General features: G+C 37.6%; 1 protein-coding gene across 1 annotated transcript in view; it reads left to right on the top strand.

The window, feature by feature from the left end:
* The window catches only part of LOC118002845 (A-kinase anchor protein 6-like), a 286,400-nt gene that overhangs the window by 200,915 nt on the left and 65,450 nt on the right, over positions 1 to 20,035 (top strand). The window contains exons 9-10 of the mRNA XM_034993450.1: positions 2,806 to 2,952; positions 6,036 to 6,260. Coding sequence (XP_034849341.1) covers positions 2,806 to 2,952; positions 6,036 to 6,260 — 372 coding nt within the window. The remainder of the gene's footprint in view (positions 1 to 2,805; positions 2,953 to 6,035; positions 6,261 to 20,035) is intronic.

Raw genomic sequence — 20,035 nt, 5'->3', positions numbered from 1 at the left:
CTTAAATTACATGACATTCAAGTACCTCTTGTGCACATACCAACACACCTAACAATTAGCTGGATTCTCTTAGCTTTTATAGTTTGAAGGCACTGTCCATCAATCACATCTTTAATCAAGCTATTTATACAGTAGGTTACACGGTGACATGACAGGGAGCATACCTAAAGACAAGGTTTTTTTAGCATAATAACCTTTTATAATAGCCGTTGCAGTGACTACTGGTGCCACATTTCATAGGGAAAATTATTTTATTATGTCTAAAATTAAATTAATTGCTTTTTATATTTTTTTATTATTACAAGACTATCATTTTTATGGGACAAATCTAAACTCTTCTCTGTCTTGACTGATCTGCTGTGTGGGAGCCATTAAAAGTTGGGGTAAAGAGAGGGGATGAGCTTGTCATAAGTGACAGTGATAACTGGTGGAGGCTGCTCCCAGGTGGCACAGCCGGAGGACTCCTTCTGTCAGTGCACGTGGCATGAGCAAAAGATTTGAATAAGATTCTTCTGCCTGCCTGAAATTCTGGTTTCCCCAATATTATGTCAAAGAAGTCTTACCAAATTAATTACGTAAATCTTTGTCAGCAGCAGCATCTTTAGATGGGAATCTGATTACATAAAGCAGATTGGCCTCTCCTCAATCATCACTCTGATAAATAAAACACTATCGAGGTTTCTAGAATACTTGTTGAGTGTTTTGTCCAGAAAACTCGAGTGGCCAGTGTTTTTTTTAAGTATTGGAGGGACAGGGTCCTGGTAATTGCCTGGCGTTGGAAAATGCAATCAGAATCTCCAACGTATCACAGGTCAAATTCTGGAGGAGCTCTAAAACAACCCTTGATTTTTTTTCATGATGCATATTCATGTAATTTTGGATGCTTCGACACCCTGATCAACATTCATTAATACTATGAAATGCTTTAAATCACCTCATTTAAAACATTTTGTTCTGTGATCCACAAATGACTAACATTTGGAGGAGTTTACATAATACAAATGATGTGCATGTTTAGTGTAAATGAAAGATTAAAATCTGAAACTAAAAGTATGCAAACATATGCACGTAAATGCTGAGGATCTGTTACGCAAAATAAGGATCTCAAACCTTCTTTTCCTTTAAGCTGCTTCCAATTGTATTTTAGTTTGGAATCTTAGATAATACCATGTTTTCAGGGTAAATAACATGCTTGGGCATGTTTTGAACTTGGCTGATTTGCTGCTTTGCCCAGACAAAAGCTTTTCTGATTAGATCTGATAAGGTGCTGTCTTAGCTCAGTTAGAGCAAAGGAGCAACACTACCAAGGGCCTGAGTGGCCCCAATTACGCGCCTCAAAGAAGAAACTGGGGGGTTGCCATTATATTTTGGAAAAGTGCTAAAGTTGTAAAATATGTGTAATATTTTAACCAGAGTCTAGTTTTCTACTCAGAGGTGTTTTTATGTGTAGTACATTTTAAAAATATAGCCAGAGTCATTTATAGCTGTTCGTAATATAAGGCTTTCTAACTATGAAGTTATCCAAATAGAGTTATTTGAAGAGAATCACTATAGTAACTGCCATATTAAATGGCACTTAGATTATCTCTAGCAAAACATCTTTTAGCAGAGACTCACTCGGCAGTTCGTTAGAATACAATGTATATTGGGGGGAGAAGTGTCTGTAGTCAATTGTGATGTTTGGGGACATTTTATGGTAATCAATAAAGAAGCATAGATTTGTAAACATTTCCAAAGCACTGGTTTGCTCTTTTTTCTCTATATGTACCTCTTCTCAAGCCCATGCAGTTTTTTGGGTTTTTTTGTTTGTTTGTTTTTTGTTTTTTTAAGATTTCATTTATTTATTTGACAGGGAGAGACACAGTGAGAGAGGGAACACAGGCAGGGGGAGTGGGAGAGGGTGAAGCAGGCTTCCCATGGAGCAGGGAGCCCGATGCGGGGCTCGATCCCAGGATCCTGGGATCATGACCTGAGCCGAAGGCAGATGCTTAACCAACTGAGCCACCCAGGCGCCCAAGCCCATGCAGTTTTTAAGTAAAAGAAAAATGGGGGTGGGGGGAGTGTTAACTGAGAATTCAGGAGACTTACAGGATAAGGAGGAAGGTCACTCAATCTTTAGGGATCATTTTATTTGTATGACCCTCTACCACCAGTCCTTTGTGGGGCAGAGATGAGAGATGGGCAGCACTCTGGAGCCAAGTATTGACCGAAATCAACTATAATATTAAATCTCCCTGGACCAGGTATTTTCCTATTTGGAATATTTTAAATTAAAGATCAAATGTGTGTGTAAACTTTACTTTAAAATGACATAAATCGGGGCACCTGGGTGGCTCAGTCAGTTAAGCATCTGACTCTTTCAGCTTGCATTGTGATCTCATGGGTCGTGGGATCAAGCCCCAAGTTGGGCTCCTCGCTCACCTGGGAGTCTGCTTGAAAGATTCTCTCCCTCTGCCCTTCCCCCTGCTTGCTTTTTCTCCCTCTTGCTCTCTCTCTCTCTCTCTCTCTGTCTCTCTAAAAATAAAATAAATAAATCTTCAGATCTTTAAAAAAAAAAATAAAATGACATAAATCTTAGTCAACTAAATGGAATACCTTGGATGTTTATGTATGTGTGAGTAATATATATTTGGACTGATTTCAGCAATATTCCTCAACTTCTGAAGGTCCTTAGGCTTAGCCTCCCCAGACATTTTATTGGAAACAAAAACTTTTAACACCCATGAGCATCACTAACTCTGTGCTCAAAGATTTTCTAAGAACACCTGTCTCCCTAATGATACTTCTCCTCTCTTCTCGTTTTAGCGATACAGTGTGGAAATGTCCATCAGGGACCTGAAAAAGACGGAGCTGCTTAGTAAGGTTGAAGCTCTGAAGAAAGGTGGCGTTTTACTACCAAATGATCTCCTTGAAAAAGTGGATTCAATTAATGAAAAATGGGAACTGCTTGGGGTATTTGCATTTTTATTACTGTTTGTAGGTTATGTGTACATTTTTTGTGTAGTGAAGTACTCTGTCTGTCTGATTTCTAATTTGAAGCGCAAGTATCTCTCTCTTTCAATTCACTACCTACATTTCAAACAAGCTATTTATGCTATTATGAGGGAAAAACACTGCTTTTCCTCTTCTGTTGGTTTTTTTTTTTTTTTTACTCTGAGCTTGTCTCCTCTCAGATTTTAATAATTTTGGTTCTTTAATACATAAAAAAGTAAGTAAAATATGCCATGTATTATGGGTATGCACCAAGTCAACTATAATACAGTCTATCTGATATACACTGACTGTCATGCTTGAATGAATGTTAATAGAATTTATTCTGAAGGTACATGTTAGAGACATCCACTGTTTAACTATTTACTGTACCCTTCAGATGAAAAGTGGAGTTGTCACTACAGCTTTCAAGTCACACTAAAGCCACCAAAACAAAAATGCAAATCTGACCCAAATCTGAATTGCAGAATGAAATCGGCCTTTGTTTTGTGCCCCAATTTCCAGCTCACTTTTAACAAAAGCCCCCCCCCCCAAAAAAAGTTTCATGTAATTCATTTCACGCAATGATGGGCTGGGTCTCAGCCAAAGACTGAGATGCAGGAATCTGGCAAAAAGGCAATATAGAGATTCTGTTAACCAGAGACCAGGATGGCACTGTGCAGGAGACAGGGCTGTCCTTTTGTTGGAAGACAGCTGAGAGAGAGAGGTTAAACTGTATTTTTTCATCAGCTTCTCTCCTAAATTGCCTTCACTTCAAATCAAGGGTAAGCTAAATTTGTCAATTACTTAAATGATTAATTATAACAGCAAAGTATGGGTGGTGTCAGTTATGGAGCATAATTTTGCATGCCTTCCATTTCCTGCCTTTTTTTTTATTTTAAAGAAATAATACTCCAAAAATATTTTGAATAAAAAGCTCTCCGTGTACCTAGATGACTTGGAGGAGTGCCAGTGTTCAGTTTTGCCATACTTAATCTAGGTGATTAAAAAACTGCAAGTTTAAATCCTTGCTTTCTCATCTAAATTCACTACACTCTACCCTTGTGCAAAGTAACTTAGAACACTGGAAGTTTTTCCTCTGGCCTACTGGAACATTACTTTTTAATAGTAATTAATGGCCTCCGCTTTATAATATGGTGATTTCAATTGGAACCTAGTAAATTCCACAGAATTCATTGATCTCCTGCAGGAGAAATGTGGTTCGTGTAGACATTTTTAAGGGGTTGTTTCACCAAACAGATGAGATCAGCAACTTTATGTCCTTGATAGAAAGAGCAGTAGTTTATGTTATAGTTTAACATACCTATTTCTAATTTGATAAGTAACTGATAGTCATCTTTTTTGAAAATTGTGTGATGTCGTTGTATGTTGCTTCCTCAACGAAAATTTTAAATCAACGTAATATCCAAAAAAAGAGACAGAATAGTTAGCTATCCGTTGTGAGTCAGACACCTGAGAAAGGGTTGCCATTTTGACAAAAAATACCATTTGAGGACAATATGCAGAGCTCTGTAATGATTTAGGGGGAGAGAAGGGTAGAGGGAAGATTTTAACAGAACCTCTGCCACACCATCACCACCAGGCATCCTGCTTTAATTGGCATGATTACATTTTAATTGGCATGAACAAAATTTAAAGACAAGGATTTTAACTTCTAACAATAGTAAAATAGAGGGATATGGTTTTTAATATTACTTTCATCTAAGGTGAACAGTGTGGAATGGAAATACATTAGAATGAAATGTCAGTGGTGCGTACAGTTTAATCTGTGAAATTTTGTCCCCTGTGCTGCATATTACTCTGTCTCAATTGCATATTAAACAACCCTATCAAGGCAGGCATTGGCATCTGCTGTGCTGACACAAATTGTGAATTAAATGAAATTGATGTCCTCTGTCGTATATTTATGAAGACGGACCATTCTCTGAAGTATTCTGTTTATGAAGAATTTATGATTGCAAACTGTTCCAGAACAAAAAAGTGGCAATAAATTCTTTTTTGTGACCCTACCCTCCAAGGGCATTGATTTCACCTCCTGCTGCTACTTTTGTTACAGCATAAAAACAATAGCTAAATCTGGATTCCACGGAGGGTCTTCAAATTATCAATATTTGCGCCATGAAAATACAAGGGTGTTGCCAAGAAAGGCTATTTTCCTGTTAGGATCTCCTAAAGATACTATTTACAGAACACTACACAGCAAATGGATGTTTGTTGACTTAATTTTATTTGTGTTTTAAAGCTTATTTCTGTAGGTTTAATTCATCATTATAGATTAACTCCTACTGATTCTCCAGAGTGTTTTCCACCAAAAAAAAAAAAAAAAAAAAAAATCCCTCTCAGCTGCACGTTCATGCCATAGTGGTTAATGTAAGAAGGCTTCTGGCATAGTGGATTGGGACTGAATTTGACACATATATTAGAAAGTCTAGCATCCAGAAATGCAGAGTGGGAAGCATCGTGGGGTTGAACAATTTCTAAGTCAGGTAAAATGCAAGAACAGCACCAAGGAAGCTGCCTCTTCTGAGCGGCCCTCAGTCATACGGTTGGGGAAATTGTACTTTATGAAACCAAAAAAAAAAAAAAAGGAATTTAATTCTCCATGTATAATCTACTCTTGGCCTCTTCAGTATATTGATTAAACTCAGACTTCTATCTCCTGAAAATGTTACGCAGAGAATATTTTCTTGTAAACTCCTGTCATGAGAATTCAAATGAATTTTCATCAGTGACCATGGTGAACTTTTCCTTCCTGTTAAAGGAAATTATAAGTGAATGAGGTCTTCTTCTTAAGCCTCTAGTGGTAGTCAGAACAACACACGCTGCTCAGGAATTCAAAAATCCTAAATGGAACAATGAGCTAATCTGAACTGAATGTCCATGGTGAGGGGGCAGGTGCAGCTGGACACCTTCCAGGAGGCTCTTGTTACTAACCAAACTGTGGAATGTTTTTGGTACCGAAGCTAATCTGTGTTTTTGTTTTTTTGTTGTTGGTGGTTTTTTGTTTGTTTGTTTTTGTTTTTGTTTTTCATCGGATGCGTTAGAAAACCCTAGGACAGAAGATCCAGGACACAATGGCAGGACACAGTGGGTCTGGTCCACGTGACCTGCTCTCTCCCGAAAGCGGAAACCTGGTGAGGCAGCTGGAGGTCAGGATCAAAGAACTGAAAGGGTGGCTGAGAGATACAGAGCTTTTCATCTTCAATTCCTGCCTGAGACAAGAAAAGGAAGGAACAATGAATGCTGAGAAACAACTGCAATACTTTAAGGTAATAAAAAAACAATCAAAGTTGATAAAAAGCTTTCTTTATGGTAGGGACGAAATATTTATCAAGTACATAAAGTATGATACCCATGTATCTATGTATCACTGGGCACTTAAATGTTTCCTTGGATTTATAGACACCCTCTACATTTCTTGTATGCCAACGTCTGTGTGTGGATAAAGATGAACATTAAGCCTATCAAATACACATTGTATAGGGGAAATCACTGCTGCTTGTGTGTTTTGTGCAATGCCTGTGGAGGGAGGGCTTTGATAAATTAAAAGCAGACCAGCAAACACTACAGATTACTGAGGACTTTGAAAGGCAGACCTAAATGTTCCATAAATAATGTGGCTAAAAATACTTCCATAAATTGATATGATAAAAGCATGTGATTTAATTGAAGACCATTAATGCTAACAAAAGGAAACATAATTTTTACATATGAGAGAATCAACTATTTATGGAGGGAAGAAAGAGGTTCCTCCGTTATAGGCATATTCCATCGTAGAAAAATACCAGCCTTAGCCACACAGCTGTGTGCGTGTTCACTGTGCGTCCATGAAGAAGAAGCATTTACCCCATTGGTTTCCGCGATTTATGCAGTATCTACTCAAAAACAGTTTAGAATCCAAGTATTTTCTTTTATTGCCTGTGCTCGCCTGTACTACTTGAATCCTTCTGTAAAGGCCGTGATTATTTGGGCTCTGAGGTCAGTCTGAGGCTTTGGGGTTCTAAGATAAGAACTTGGTGGCAAGAAACCTTCTGGCATGAATGGTCTCAAAGAGGAGAAAGGGGAAAACCAAGAAGGAAAGAACTTCTTAGGACCAAGCAACTGTTTCTTTGCAAAGCCTTACAGGACCAGGTTTTATTCATCCCCCTCACACCCCACCCCATGCCCCGCCATCCCCTCGCAGCCCTGCAATCTTCCAGCAGTCAGTCAGAGAATTTAGTCCCATGTGGTTCACCTTCCATCTGCCAGACAAGCACCTGCTCACCTGCACAGCCTAGGAGGAGGAGCCCTCAAAGGTAAGACCACAATAATTCCCAATAAACTGCCTGCATCACACACCTACAGATTGTTTTGGAAACCTCCTCTTCTGCCATTGAATTGACAAGACCAAACTGGAAATTAAATGAAAGCCTCTTCCCAAGGCAAATGGGTTTTCCTGCCTATCCAGAAGATTTCTTATTTCATCTCTACTTGTCTTGCCCTCACCCCCATTGCAGGGAGATGGAGTCTTCAGATATTTGAACGCTGTGTTATTTGAACAAAACATGCACCTTATAAAGCATCCTGGTCATTAGTAGGCTGGATGATGTGAAATATATTTTTTCTTTATAGTATCTATATCACAGCTTTAGTGAACCAGTTAATGGCCCCAGATAGCTGTGTGACCTTGGTCATGTTTCTTGTATTATCCCTTGGTGCCTCAATTTCTTCATCTATAAAATGGGATAGTGATAGTATTTATCTCACACAGTTATGAGTTTACATACATGAATTATTATTTCTACTTTTTGTAATGGTTCATTTAAGGGATAGAAATCTCTTAATATTATAAACCCCAAAATGTTACATAATAATTGGAAACAATAACAGGAAGTTTGTTATTACAATTATTTATATACCTGCCTACCCCCATATCTCATAGATATTTAAAAGCAACCCCCCTCCCACTTTTGTTATTGTTATAAATGGAAGAACAAGCAGTTCTGCATTAATTTTGCTGATGCTTCCAAAAGACATTAGCTTTATGCTTAAGCTTTGTATAGGGTCATCAACATGATTTTCAGCTATCCTAGAAACAAATACAACAGTCTCTGAAACAGAAACAAGGAGAGACAGAGAGAAGTCTCTAGACTTTCAGATCATTAGATAATCCCTAGATGTCCTAGTCATTTGCTAATACTTTCTAGCCACTGTGGAAATATCCACTACACCTAATTCATTATTTACCATGTGCATTTTAGTGCCTGAAAATAATCCTAGAATTTTCATTTCAAAACTACCAGGGACTATCACATGCTTTTTGCTATTTTATTTCTTTTTTTCAAAGACTGTTTTTCTTAGGGCGTTTTTATGTTTTTGGGGTCACTATTCATTAACTAACTGCTTTTATAGCCTACTCTTGTGTAGTTAGCTGTTTTTAAAATAATATAATAAATACAGAGACTTTTCTACCCCTCCCCAAAAAAGGTAGGACCTTGATGATAATGTTCACCTCCTCATATGGTTTCCCAGCCCTATTCCATCCCCTCCTCTCCTAAGATAATCATGAACCCAATATTCTTTGTGCCCTTGCTTTCCATTGATAGGAAAGAATATTTTTTATTTTAGTTGTTTTTAACTTTATTAAAAGGTAATCATGCTGCATGTTATCTTTTAAGACTTCCTTATTCATTTAATATTATAACGCCAAGATTCATTCATGTCATTGAGGATGGCTGTAATTCACTTATTTTGACAATTGTATGATATTCCATTGTGAGTATATACATGTATCTCATTTAATTCTAATAGCAACCTATGAAATTGGTACTAGGATCTTGATTTTGCAGGATGTGTCTATGGAAACAGGCACATGGAGGTTAGGTTTTGTGTGTCTAAGGCCACATATAATGAGTGGTAGATTTAGGTTTTAAATCCAGGGCTGTCTGACTCTAAAGCCTCTGAACTACTATGCAAAATTGATATTTATTGATATTTACTGAATGCCCTTCAGTGCTGGATGACTCAAAGGGAAAAACGAGACAATTAAATGTCACTATTTCTTTGTGGTTGGTTTATCAGTCACAGTCTTCAGCAATTTGGCCAGGATACAAATAGTTTCGGCTACTGAAGATCTTGGGAGGTGAAAATATTTGTGTTTTTATTTTACATTTTTATCCTGTATCAGTGTAAACTTCTTTGCCATGTGTCAGTTTTTAAATTGAAATGTTCCAACTTTTTTTGAGCTTATGGAGCCCTGGTAATTTTTCTCTATCACTTGAAACTTCAGTCCCTTCTAAAGTTTTGACCTTGAGGAGTTTGATCAGATAAGCTAAGGGGGTCTAGCATGATGGCACTTCTTTTTTGTTTTGTAAGAAAGCTGTATGCTTGTCTGTTGGAATTTCCTCGCCAGAATTTTAAATATTTCTGAACGCTTTACTCTTTAGTGCTCAGTGTATGATTAATCAAGTGTTCTGTATATTACCACATTCATTGGATGAATTAAACCAAATGTTTGTAATATAATAATAATGTAACATAATGTTTATAACCTGCCAAAATCATAATTGATAATAAGCATATGCAGAATAAAAACTTTTTGCTTACCACAAATCCAAAGGCCAGATCCCCTCTGCCTTTCTAAGAGACAGAACCTCTCAGATAAGATTTATTAGAGAACCTGTATGTGTGGAACTCTTTGCCACATTGCTCCTCTTCTTGTGTGTTCCCAAAGGTCTTCTGCCGTCATTGGTCATACTGCAGACAAGCTCTACCCACAGGACTTAGCTTTATGATTCTCCATTCTCTAAAATCTCAGGCTTTTAACAGAATGAATTCCTTTATATGCCCCCAGAGTAGTGATAGATAAGCTAGGGTGCACCACCCAAGAGAAAGGAGTGGGAGGGTGCTGCGTCTAAAAAGGACAACCCATCACTTTGTAGGCACAACTGTTTCCTTCTTAGAGTTTAGTCTGGGATGAAAGAAAGGATCAGGATCTCAAGTGTTCAGAAGAAGAGGAAAAGCAATTGTGGAATGTATTCTTTTTCTTGAAGGAAAGTAAGTGTGATAAACATGGGACTAGACACAAGGCAAAATCCTACCTAAGAAAGAAAGAGTCAAAGCCCAGCATGCGGAGACACTCGAAGGTGTGAACCTAAGACCCTTGGGACAGAAATGCAGAATCGTCCCCATTACAATCGAATGTGGAGAGCACGTCAGAGATTTAATGAGGTCAGCTGGCAAAGGGCCCCTTAGAGCTATTGTGTGCAGCTTCAAGGTCACTGGCTGGAAAGCACTACTCTTTAATGATGACCCTTCAAAGAGAAAATAATTGCTTAATCCTACGTTCCTTGTATTCCATAACCAAATTCGTTAAAGACTCAAACTGGGGAGAAATTATTCAATACAGCTCAAAGAGTCTGCGACACTGGACCAGGCCCAGAACCAGCCCGGGAAGGACAAGTTTAGAGCTGCCAAGAGGCTGTGTCATCAAGGAGGTGAATGAGAGAAATAGATTTGGTAAGCTCGGCAATGATTAATACCCTGCATTTGGTTAGCAATTTAAATTGGACCAAGCACTTTTATCCAAGCTAGTCTACTGAAACCTTACACTAATTATATAAGGTGAAAATATGGTCACTTTCTTATGGGTGTTTGTATTTATTTTTATGAATGATGAACATGAGAGGTGGAAAAGTCAACATGGCTTCTTCGAATCCATGCAGCAGTAGCAGCAGAGACAGAGCAAAAGCCATGGTCTGTGGGTTCAAATTCCAGTATTCTCCCAGCCAGTCATTCACCGATCCTTCAAAATAAACGTTGAAACCTTGTTGTCCTCTAAATCAAGGGTTGGCAAACGTTTTCTGTAAAAGCCCGGCTAATACAGTCTCTGCCACAATCACTCAACTCTGCTGCTGTCGTGGAAAAGCGGCCACCAGTAATATGTAAATGAATGAATATAGTCTGTTCAATAAAGCTAATTTACAAAACTATTTACAAAAGCAGGCAGTGGGCCAGATTTGGCTCTCAGGCCTTTGGTTCCTGACCCTGCTCTAGATTACAAAAATTATCATAAACATGGGAATGGCTACCATCTGCATCTCCTTTTGAGAAAGGAGACCGTGCTAGAACTGCAGTAGGAGGAACAAAACGATCTTTAACGATTTGAACAATGACAACTAACACTTACCCAGTGTTCATAGGATGTCAGTCACAGTTTCTAAATGTTTTACCTGCATTTCTTTATTTAATCCTTACCACCATCCTGAGGCAGATATTTTATTATCCCGTATCTCTAGAAGAGAAAACGGAGGCAGGAAAAATTGAAGTAATTTGCTTGAGGTCATTCAGGTAGTTAATGACAGAGCCAATAGTCAGACCTAGTAAGTCTATTCCAGAATTGGCCTCTCCTTTGTAGACTCAACAGTCCCTAGGTCAAAGATCTCTTTCTGAAAAGAGAAAAAACACATTAACTTGTAGCCTACTTTGTTCCTCATCCCATTTCTGAATACTTGACAGCCAGCTGAAGGAAGTCAGTGAGTCAATGTTTTAAATCTTGGAAATCGGGGCGCCTGGGTGGCTCAGTCGTTAAGCGTCTGCCTTCGGCTCAGGTCGTGATCCCAGGGTCCTGGGATCGAGCCCCGCATCGGGCTCCCTGCTCAGCGGGAAGCCTGCTTCTCCCTCCTCCACTCCCCCTGCTTGTGTTCCCTCTCTCGCTGTGTCTCTCTCTGTCAAATAAATAAATAAAATCTTTAAAAAAAAAAAACAACAAAATAAATCTTGGAAATCAAAATTTTGGGGGTAGAGTCTTTAAAAGGATGTCAAATTAACTATTAAATGTGCAGCATTACTAAGTAATTACTCTGAAAACAAATATCACTAATTTACTTTAAAAAAAAAAAAAGGAGATAAATAAAAGAGCTAAACACAGTTCACATGCTGGAAGAAATATTTTCCCAAATCTCACTGTGTAATTTCCAGAAGTAAAAAATTGGACCAGTCTAGCCAAGACATTTAGAGGGAATTTCCCGTGTCCACTATAACCAATCTCAAATGCCACCATAAATAATCACACTTCCTGTGTCCCCTACTACCCGTATTTTTAAGACAGAAGAGAATATTTTGGAAGTTTTCAAATAAGTGAAAGGAAGCCATGGTTCCTACAGGTCTGGGATCATCCCCGTTGCTCTGTCCTGGAGCCATTACAAACTTCGTAATGATGTTGTTGGCAAAGCTGCAAAGAATTATAGTGATTCAATCTGGCTGTGACAAAAGCATGCGAATGCTTTCAAAATCAACAAACATCAGACAGGATTTAATCTTTTCTATATGTCTTAGATAAATTTTTTTGAAAAAAGCTATTATATTAACCAAGTAAGTTCATTAAAAGAAAGTACTGAATTCAGCTTTTATCAGATATTTTTTTCCCACCGTATATAAAAAATCCATCATCTAACACTTTAGTAATTTTAAGTAACTGTGTACAATCCAGAACTGCCTTTAAAAAAATTTGACTGGGTTAAGGTTTAAATTCAAATATAGATTTAAATAAATGTTATATACACTACCATCTGGGGGTGGTAGGAAGACCCACAGGAAATTTTTATAGGCAGTCCCAGTGCAGCCTTTTAAAGTAAATAAAAAGGAACAACAGTGGCCTAATTCTTTCTGAGCATACCTTTTACTAGAAGAAGATGCTGCATGATTTCTATGAAGGGGAATGAGTTGAGGATACAAAGATATAGCTGTGTACTCAGTTCATATGTGTCATTTGTATTACTGCTATCAGTTAAACCAGATTCATGGACATTAAAGGCTGCAATGCTAATCTAGAAAGATGAGAGAAGTTTCACCCATCTTTATGGCTACTTAGGAAATCAACAGAACTGCATTTAGGCTCTGAAACCAGTGTGATTAATGTTTCTATTCCTAATTCTTCATTGATTTCTTAACATTACTTAATGTTATTTTTATTGTTAATAAACTCAGGTTAGGAAGCTACTGGGAGAACAGAATTGCAAACTTGTCTCCATGCTCTCCACTTACCGAAGCATAGGATGGGAGCAGTGCATCTGACCCATAATAGTGAACAGGCTTACACCAATGGGTTCAAGATGCTTGGATTTATAGTGGCTCTACCTATTTCTAATCCATGATCTTCCTTAAAGCCCTAGGTTTCTCATCTTAAAAATGGGGATAACAGGGGTGCCTGGGTGGCTCAGTTGGTTAAGCATCTGACTCTTGATTTATGGCTCAAATCATGATCTCAGGGTCATGAGATAGACCCATGTCAGTCCTCTTCTGTAACTTTAGTACAACATTATTCTTTTACAGTTTACCAATGAATGGTATTTATTGAGTACCCTCACTAGGTCATGTTGGTTGGCAACATTATGATTTAGGATTTCCAGCTATGTGATCTTGGTAAATAATTTCTTTTTGCTGATATTCTTTTTTTTTTTTAAAGATTTTATTTATTTATTTGAGAGAGAGAATGAGATAGAGAGAGAGAGCATGAGATGGGGGAGGGTCAGAGGGAGAAGCAGACTCCCCGCCGAGCAGGGAGCCCGATGCGGGACTCGATCCCGGGACCCCAGGATCATGACCTGAGCCGAAGGCAGTCGCTTAACCAACTGAGCCACCCAGGCGCCCGCTGATATTCTTTTTTTATAAAAAGAATTTGGTTTTTGATTTGAAAGGATTCCCTTCACCTCTAGCATTCTGTGACTCTGTAGTAGGCATCTTTTTCCTTTGATAAATTTATTCAATTATAGATGCCATTTAATTCCTCTAAACAACCCTTTCGGTCTGGCACAAAACTCCCAAAACATAGCCCATATTGTGTACCAGGAGTCGTGTTTTACTTCATTGAGAATGATGCTTTAGAAGGACAAAGGCATCTTTGGAACCGAAGTTTATTGCCTTTGGTGCTACAGTAGCCAACTTTGTCTTTGTACCCATTTCCTTTCTAACATTGTATCTTTATAATTTGAATAGAGATGCTGGTCTAAAATGGGAAAGAAAAGGTCTTCCTAATTATGAATTTCAATCAGAATGGTGGCACAGGTAACATTAATATATATGATTTTGTTGTTTTATACATCATTGGGACTTGATTGATTTAAAAGTAGAAAGAACTATACCAATAAATTGCTGGCATGGTGATGACAAGCAAACGTACAAGTCTGTAAGAAGCAGAATACAGAAAACTCTTGGTTAAAATTAATGACCAGTGGGGCGCCTGGGTGGCTCAGATGGTTAAGCATTTGCCTTCAGTTCAGGTCATGTTCTCCAGGTCCTGGGATCTGGGATCGAGCCCCGCATCAGGCTCCCTGCTCAGTGGAGAGTCTGCTTCTCCCTCTCCCTCCGCCTCTCCCCCCTGCTTGTGCTTCTCTCTCCCTCAAATGAATAAATAAAATCTTAAAAATATATATATATATATATACACACACACACGTACATATACAATTAATGACCAGGGTGAAGAGATGGAGGATTTGAATCTAAGACAATGAACCAGAGACCCTGCAATCAGAGACTCTGCCCTTGCTTTATTCCTTTCTCATATATTAGGTGCCTTGAAGTTCTTTGCGATGTATCTAAAGGCATAATGTATCCTTGCCTGTCATTTTGTTGTCAATTTTTTAGCATATTGTTTTAGGTGAATTTTTTATAAATTGTATTCGAATCAAATCTGAAGATCTATATCTTTTAATAAAAGCACGAAGCCCATCACATTTAGTTTCTTGATTAAGATTGCTGATCTTTTGTTTCATCATGTTCATTCATTTATTCATTCAATAAATATTTCTTGGACACCTACCATGTGGCAGGCACTGGGCTGAGTGTTAGCGATGCATGAAGCCTATACTGTGGTCTTGTTTAAATATTTTGCTGTAAGACATGTTGTTTTGTTCCTTTTTACCCTAGTAAATTGGAATTTTTTAAACATATCCTTTATATCCAATAACAATGAATTGACTTCTTACTGATGCCACTTTTAAAATGAGAAATTGACTTCTCTGCATCCTCTACCCTATTTATCCATTTTTGTTGATATAATCTTGGATTTAGTTATTAGCTATTATTATTACTTTACTAATATAATTACATTCTTTCTCATACTTGCAATAATTTCTTTTGATGTTTGCATTGTATTTCATAAGAATATGAAAAATAATTCAGAGTTAATTCTTCAAAATACTCATTTCATTGCTCAACATCAGTTTTTTTAATACCATGGTTTTCTATTTTCTTACAAAAATTACTCTTAGTGCTGTTATATTGTCCTCTAATAATTTTTATAGGAAAAGTACATTCTTAGTATATTCTCCAAACATGCAAGGGCATGTCTAAAAATGTATTTTGCTTGAACTTGCATATAAACAGTAGCTTGGCCAAATATAAAATTTTGCCATGGGGAGTATAACCTTTGACCATCAAAACTGCTAATGATCCTTTTGGCATTTATAGTTACAAAGGAGAAGTCTGATTTTTGTTGCTACGTAGTAACCTTGTTTTTCCACTTGTATATGACTGGGTGTTGGTCTCTTTTTATTTCTTTTGCTGGGGACTTGGTGAGTCCTAATTGCTTTTGAAACTTGAAATTCTGTTTTAGATCAGAGAATTTTACCTATTGTTTATCACAAGTTCTCCATACATTTAGTTCCCTCCTTTTGGAAATCCTATTCTGTACATTTTGAGTCCCCTGGCTGGATCTTTCCTTCACTTAAAGAAATGTATTTTTATTTCCACTTCTTTAACAGGGACTTTTGGTGGAATTTTCAAGGCTGTTTTGCAGTATCTAATTTTGTAGTTTGTCTTCATTGCAATCTTTAATTCACCAAAAGTTCTTTTCATCTTTGTACAATCTTTGCCGATCTTAATTTGTTTCATTTTCAGAAGTTCCTACCTTGGTGCCATGGATGCAATATCTCTGTGCATATTTTTGAGAAATGGATTAAAATTTTCTAAGGTTTTCTCTTCTCTTGTATTAATTCTGTTTCAAAAGGAGTGTATTAGTCTTTTGCTTTGAGTGTTCAGATTGGACTCTCCTTTGAACTACAGTGTCTGTTAGTGTATGTGTTGGTTTTTCTGTGTCTCTTTATTCTTAAGGAGGGAGTTCCGTTTTCTGGGGCTGAGTGTTAAGATAGGTCCTCTGAGAGATTCTGTAAGTGGCTTCCTGTACAAATATTTCAGGCCCAGACAAAAAGGAAACAGAAAATTTCGATTCCCCTTAGTTTTATTTAAATTCCAGAATGAGAAAAATATAGACCATATACAAGGGATAGCAAATTGTCTGTTGATAGTGAAGCATGGGGCACCTACATATCTAATATCAGGTGAGGTTGAAAGCAAGCTAAGGGGGCATCTTCAGTGTCCCAGAGCAGGAGAGTGGTCTTACAGAGTTGTGTGTTCATCAGCTCTGAGAGAAAAAGCCCCATTGGAAGGTAGCTCTTCTGTAACTCAGGTGATAAGTCCTGGGGACTTGAAATAGTGCAATTAGAGTGCAAGATAGGAGGCTGGATTTAAGAGAGACCTCTGGGTTAGAGATGACAGGATTTGGGAACTGCTATGCTGGTAGGGATGCAAAAGTAGAAGGCCTTCTCAAGACTCTCTCCCACTAAGAGCCCCTCTCTTCCTGGAATGCTGTTGCTTCTGTCTTCAGGTCCCCTTTAAATAAGGAAAAGAATCTTCAACAAAAAGCATTGGAAGTAATAGAACATGTGTAAGGATAGCGGGGTTCTGGTAACTAAAAAGAGAAATAAGTTCAAGATTATTTGGGAGTGTGGGTAAGGATATTTTAAATTTATTCAGTACTTTTCTCTTATGCAAATACCTGTGTCAAGTGTTGTGCTGGGTACTGGGGTGAACCATCCTTTGTCCTCTTCCAAGGAACACACAGGCTAAAGGGGGATAGTAACAAGTCAACAGGCAAATAGAATAGAATGTGGTAGGAATTAACATAGTGTCCTGGGGAGGGGCAAGGAAATTCCTAGAATGAGTGAATTGAGATCTGAAGTGAAGGAGGGGAAGAGTGAACAGAATAGTATGTGCATGTGCCTAGAGGCCTGTGCTTATTTAAATGTTATCCTAGTGTGTATAGGTAGGAATCTATGTGTCTTTGCAACAAACTAGAGTGTAAACTTTTTTTTATTTTCTGTTTCTTTTAGAGCAATTTGAGGTTCATAGGAAAATTGAGGGAAAGGTACAGAGATGTCCCATTATACTCCCTACCCCCACACATGCACAGCTTCCCCCATGATCAACTTCCCCCACCAGAGTGGTACGTTTGTCACAACTGATGAACCTGCAATGATGTATCATGATCACTCAAAGTTCATAGTTTGTATTACAGTTCACTTGATGCTTATATTCTGTGGGTCTAAACAGCTATATAATGACATGTATCTGTCATTATGGTTTATCATACCAAGTATTTTCACTGCCCTAAAAATTTGTGCTCTGCAGATTCATTCCTCACCCCTAGCCCCCTGCCCCAAATCCTGGCAGTCTTTTTACTCTGCAGTCTTTTTACTCTGCATAGTTTTGCCTTTTCCAGAATGTTGTATGGTTGGAATCATACAGTATGTGCCTTTTCAGATTGACCTCTTCCACTTAGTAATATGCATTTAAAATTCTTCTATGTCTTTTTCATGGCTTGATAGCTCATTTCTTTTTAGCACTGAATAATATCCTATTGTCTGATTATAACATAGATTATCAATCCATTCACCTACTGAAGGACATCTTGGTTGCTTCCAAGTTTTGGCAGTTATGAATAAAGCTACTATAAATATCCATATGCAGGTTCTTGTGTGGACATAAGTTTTCGGCTCCTTTGGGTAAATACCAAGGAGCACGACTGCTGGATTGTATGATTAAGAGTATGTTTAATTTTTCACTGCAACTGTATCTTTGGGGTAAATACCTAGTAGTGCAATTGCTGGGTCATAGGATAGCTCTATTTTTAACTTTTTGAGGAACCTCCATACTATTTTCCAAAGTGGTTGTACCAGCTTGCATTCCCACCAACAGTGTAACAGGGTTCCCCTTTCTCCACATCCTTGCCAACATTTGTTGTTTCCTGCCTTGTTAATTTTTCCATTCTAACTGGGGTAAGGAGGTATCTCAATGTGGCTTTGATTTGAATTTTCAGAGGGTGGGGGTGAGGGGATGGGGTAACCCAGTGATGGGTATTAAGGAGGGCACCTGTTGTAATGAGCACTGGGTGTTATATGCAAATAATGAATCATGGAACACTACATCAAAAACTAATCATGTACTATATGGTGACTAACATAACATAATAATAATAAAAAAAGAATATATTTAGTTTTGTAAGAAACTACCAAATTGTCTTCCAAAGTGCTCGTACCATTTTGCGTTCCCACCAGCATTGAATAAGAGTCCTTTTTCCACATCCTCTTCTGCATTTTGTGTTGTCAGTGTTTTGAATTTTGGCCATTCTAATAGATATGTGGTGATATGTCATTGTTGTTTTGAGTATAAACTTTTTAAAAGTAGGACTATCTTAAAATATTTGTTTTGCATACCCTTCATAGTACCATAGACAATGTACCTTAGAGTCACTAGATACTCAAGAAGTTCTAGCCGATTGCAGACTTTATCACGAGACGGGACCTGAGATCACTTAGCTAGCTCAACCTTCTTATTCCAAAGGAAAAAAAAAAAAACAAAAAACCAAGTCTCTGATATATTAAATGACCACCCAACCAGAGCCAGATTGCAGCCCACATTTCCTGAATCCTAATCCAGGCCATAGTCCAATAATACCAAACCAGTGATTTCATACGAGTTAATACCAATGTCTTTGCAATTCTCACAACTCAATTTTAAGCCTATCTCATTTGGTGAGTAGAAATAAAAAATGATCATTACAAGGGACATTGTGATTAATAGGAAATGTAGAAATGCTTATTAATACTATGAAGTCCTATTTTAAAGAGTATTAAAAAGACATATGACAATAAACCAAGGCTCCTTTGGTATTGGAATTCAGAGACTTACCATCTTGACCTGCAACAGCTTCTCATTTCCAGGGGCTTTACTCTCAGGAGTTCAACTCAGTGTTGAGTTTGCTCTCATTTTCACCTTCTGTTTATGTTGTACCTCCATATGAGGAGCTTAAAGAGCTTTAGACACATTAGCTCATTAATCCTCCCAAAACCTTTCTAAGGTAGGATGGAGGCATAAATCATTATTCCCATCTGGAAAAAAATAGCCTAACTTATCTCTCTTAAATTCATTGATGCTCTAAACTGTTGATTAAATCCTAACTTATATCCTATACATTTAGAATATTTCATTCTCTTCCCCAAGGATATTTTTCTTTCTTTTTGAATTTAATGTCATGAGGATAAGTGTAAAAATGGATCAGCAGGTCTGGTTTTAGAAGTTCCTTTGAGAAGTGCAGGATAGGTGGTAAATCAAGTTCTTCCTTCCCCTCATGCTCTCCTCCTTTTCTCAAAATGTTCTTCTCTATTGCCCTTCTGTCATGACAAAGAAATGACTTTTAGGAATTGGAAGGATGTTTTGAGACCCATTCATTCCTTTATCTGACAGCCAAGACTACCAGCAAGAGAGCCAATGGATATCCATTCAACCATGCCATCTTAACTCTCAATAAAACATTGGTGCAACGGACTTCACAGCTTTATGAAAGCAACAATGGAAGTCAACTTTTCAATTTTGTGTGCTTTACTTAGTGGTTCTCACTATAAAGATTTTTGGAGTTAGATTTTGAAGATGTTAGAACATGAACAGAATATGTGAGCAGAATCTGAGGCCAAGCAAGGTTGACTCATACAAATGACTACAACAAAACACTTGTCCAATTAAAGTAGTTTCCTACAGTTCAGGACAGTGAAAGGAAAATAAATAAAAATAATAGACAAAATGAAATTATTCTTTCACCACTAGAATTTCACCAGAGAAAATGAGAGTCAACTTGCAACTGATTTGAGAGATATTCAGAGTTGTATTTTACTATTTTTTTACAAGTCCATTGTAGACCACCACATGATCTTTTTCCTATCACTTAACA

This window comes from Mirounga leonina, unplaced genomic scaffold (genome assembly GCF_011800145.1).
Source record: "Mirounga leonina isolate KUSES-001 unplaced genomic scaffold, KU_Mleo_1.0 Mir_83, whole genome shotgun sequence".
In the NCBI taxonomy this organism is placed as follows: domain Eukaryota; kingdom Metazoa; phylum Chordata; class Mammalia; order Carnivora; family Phocidae; genus Mirounga; species Mirounga leonina.
The sequence above is the reverse complement of the archived record's forward strand: the minus strand, read 5'-3'. Positions and strand labels throughout refer to the sequence as shown.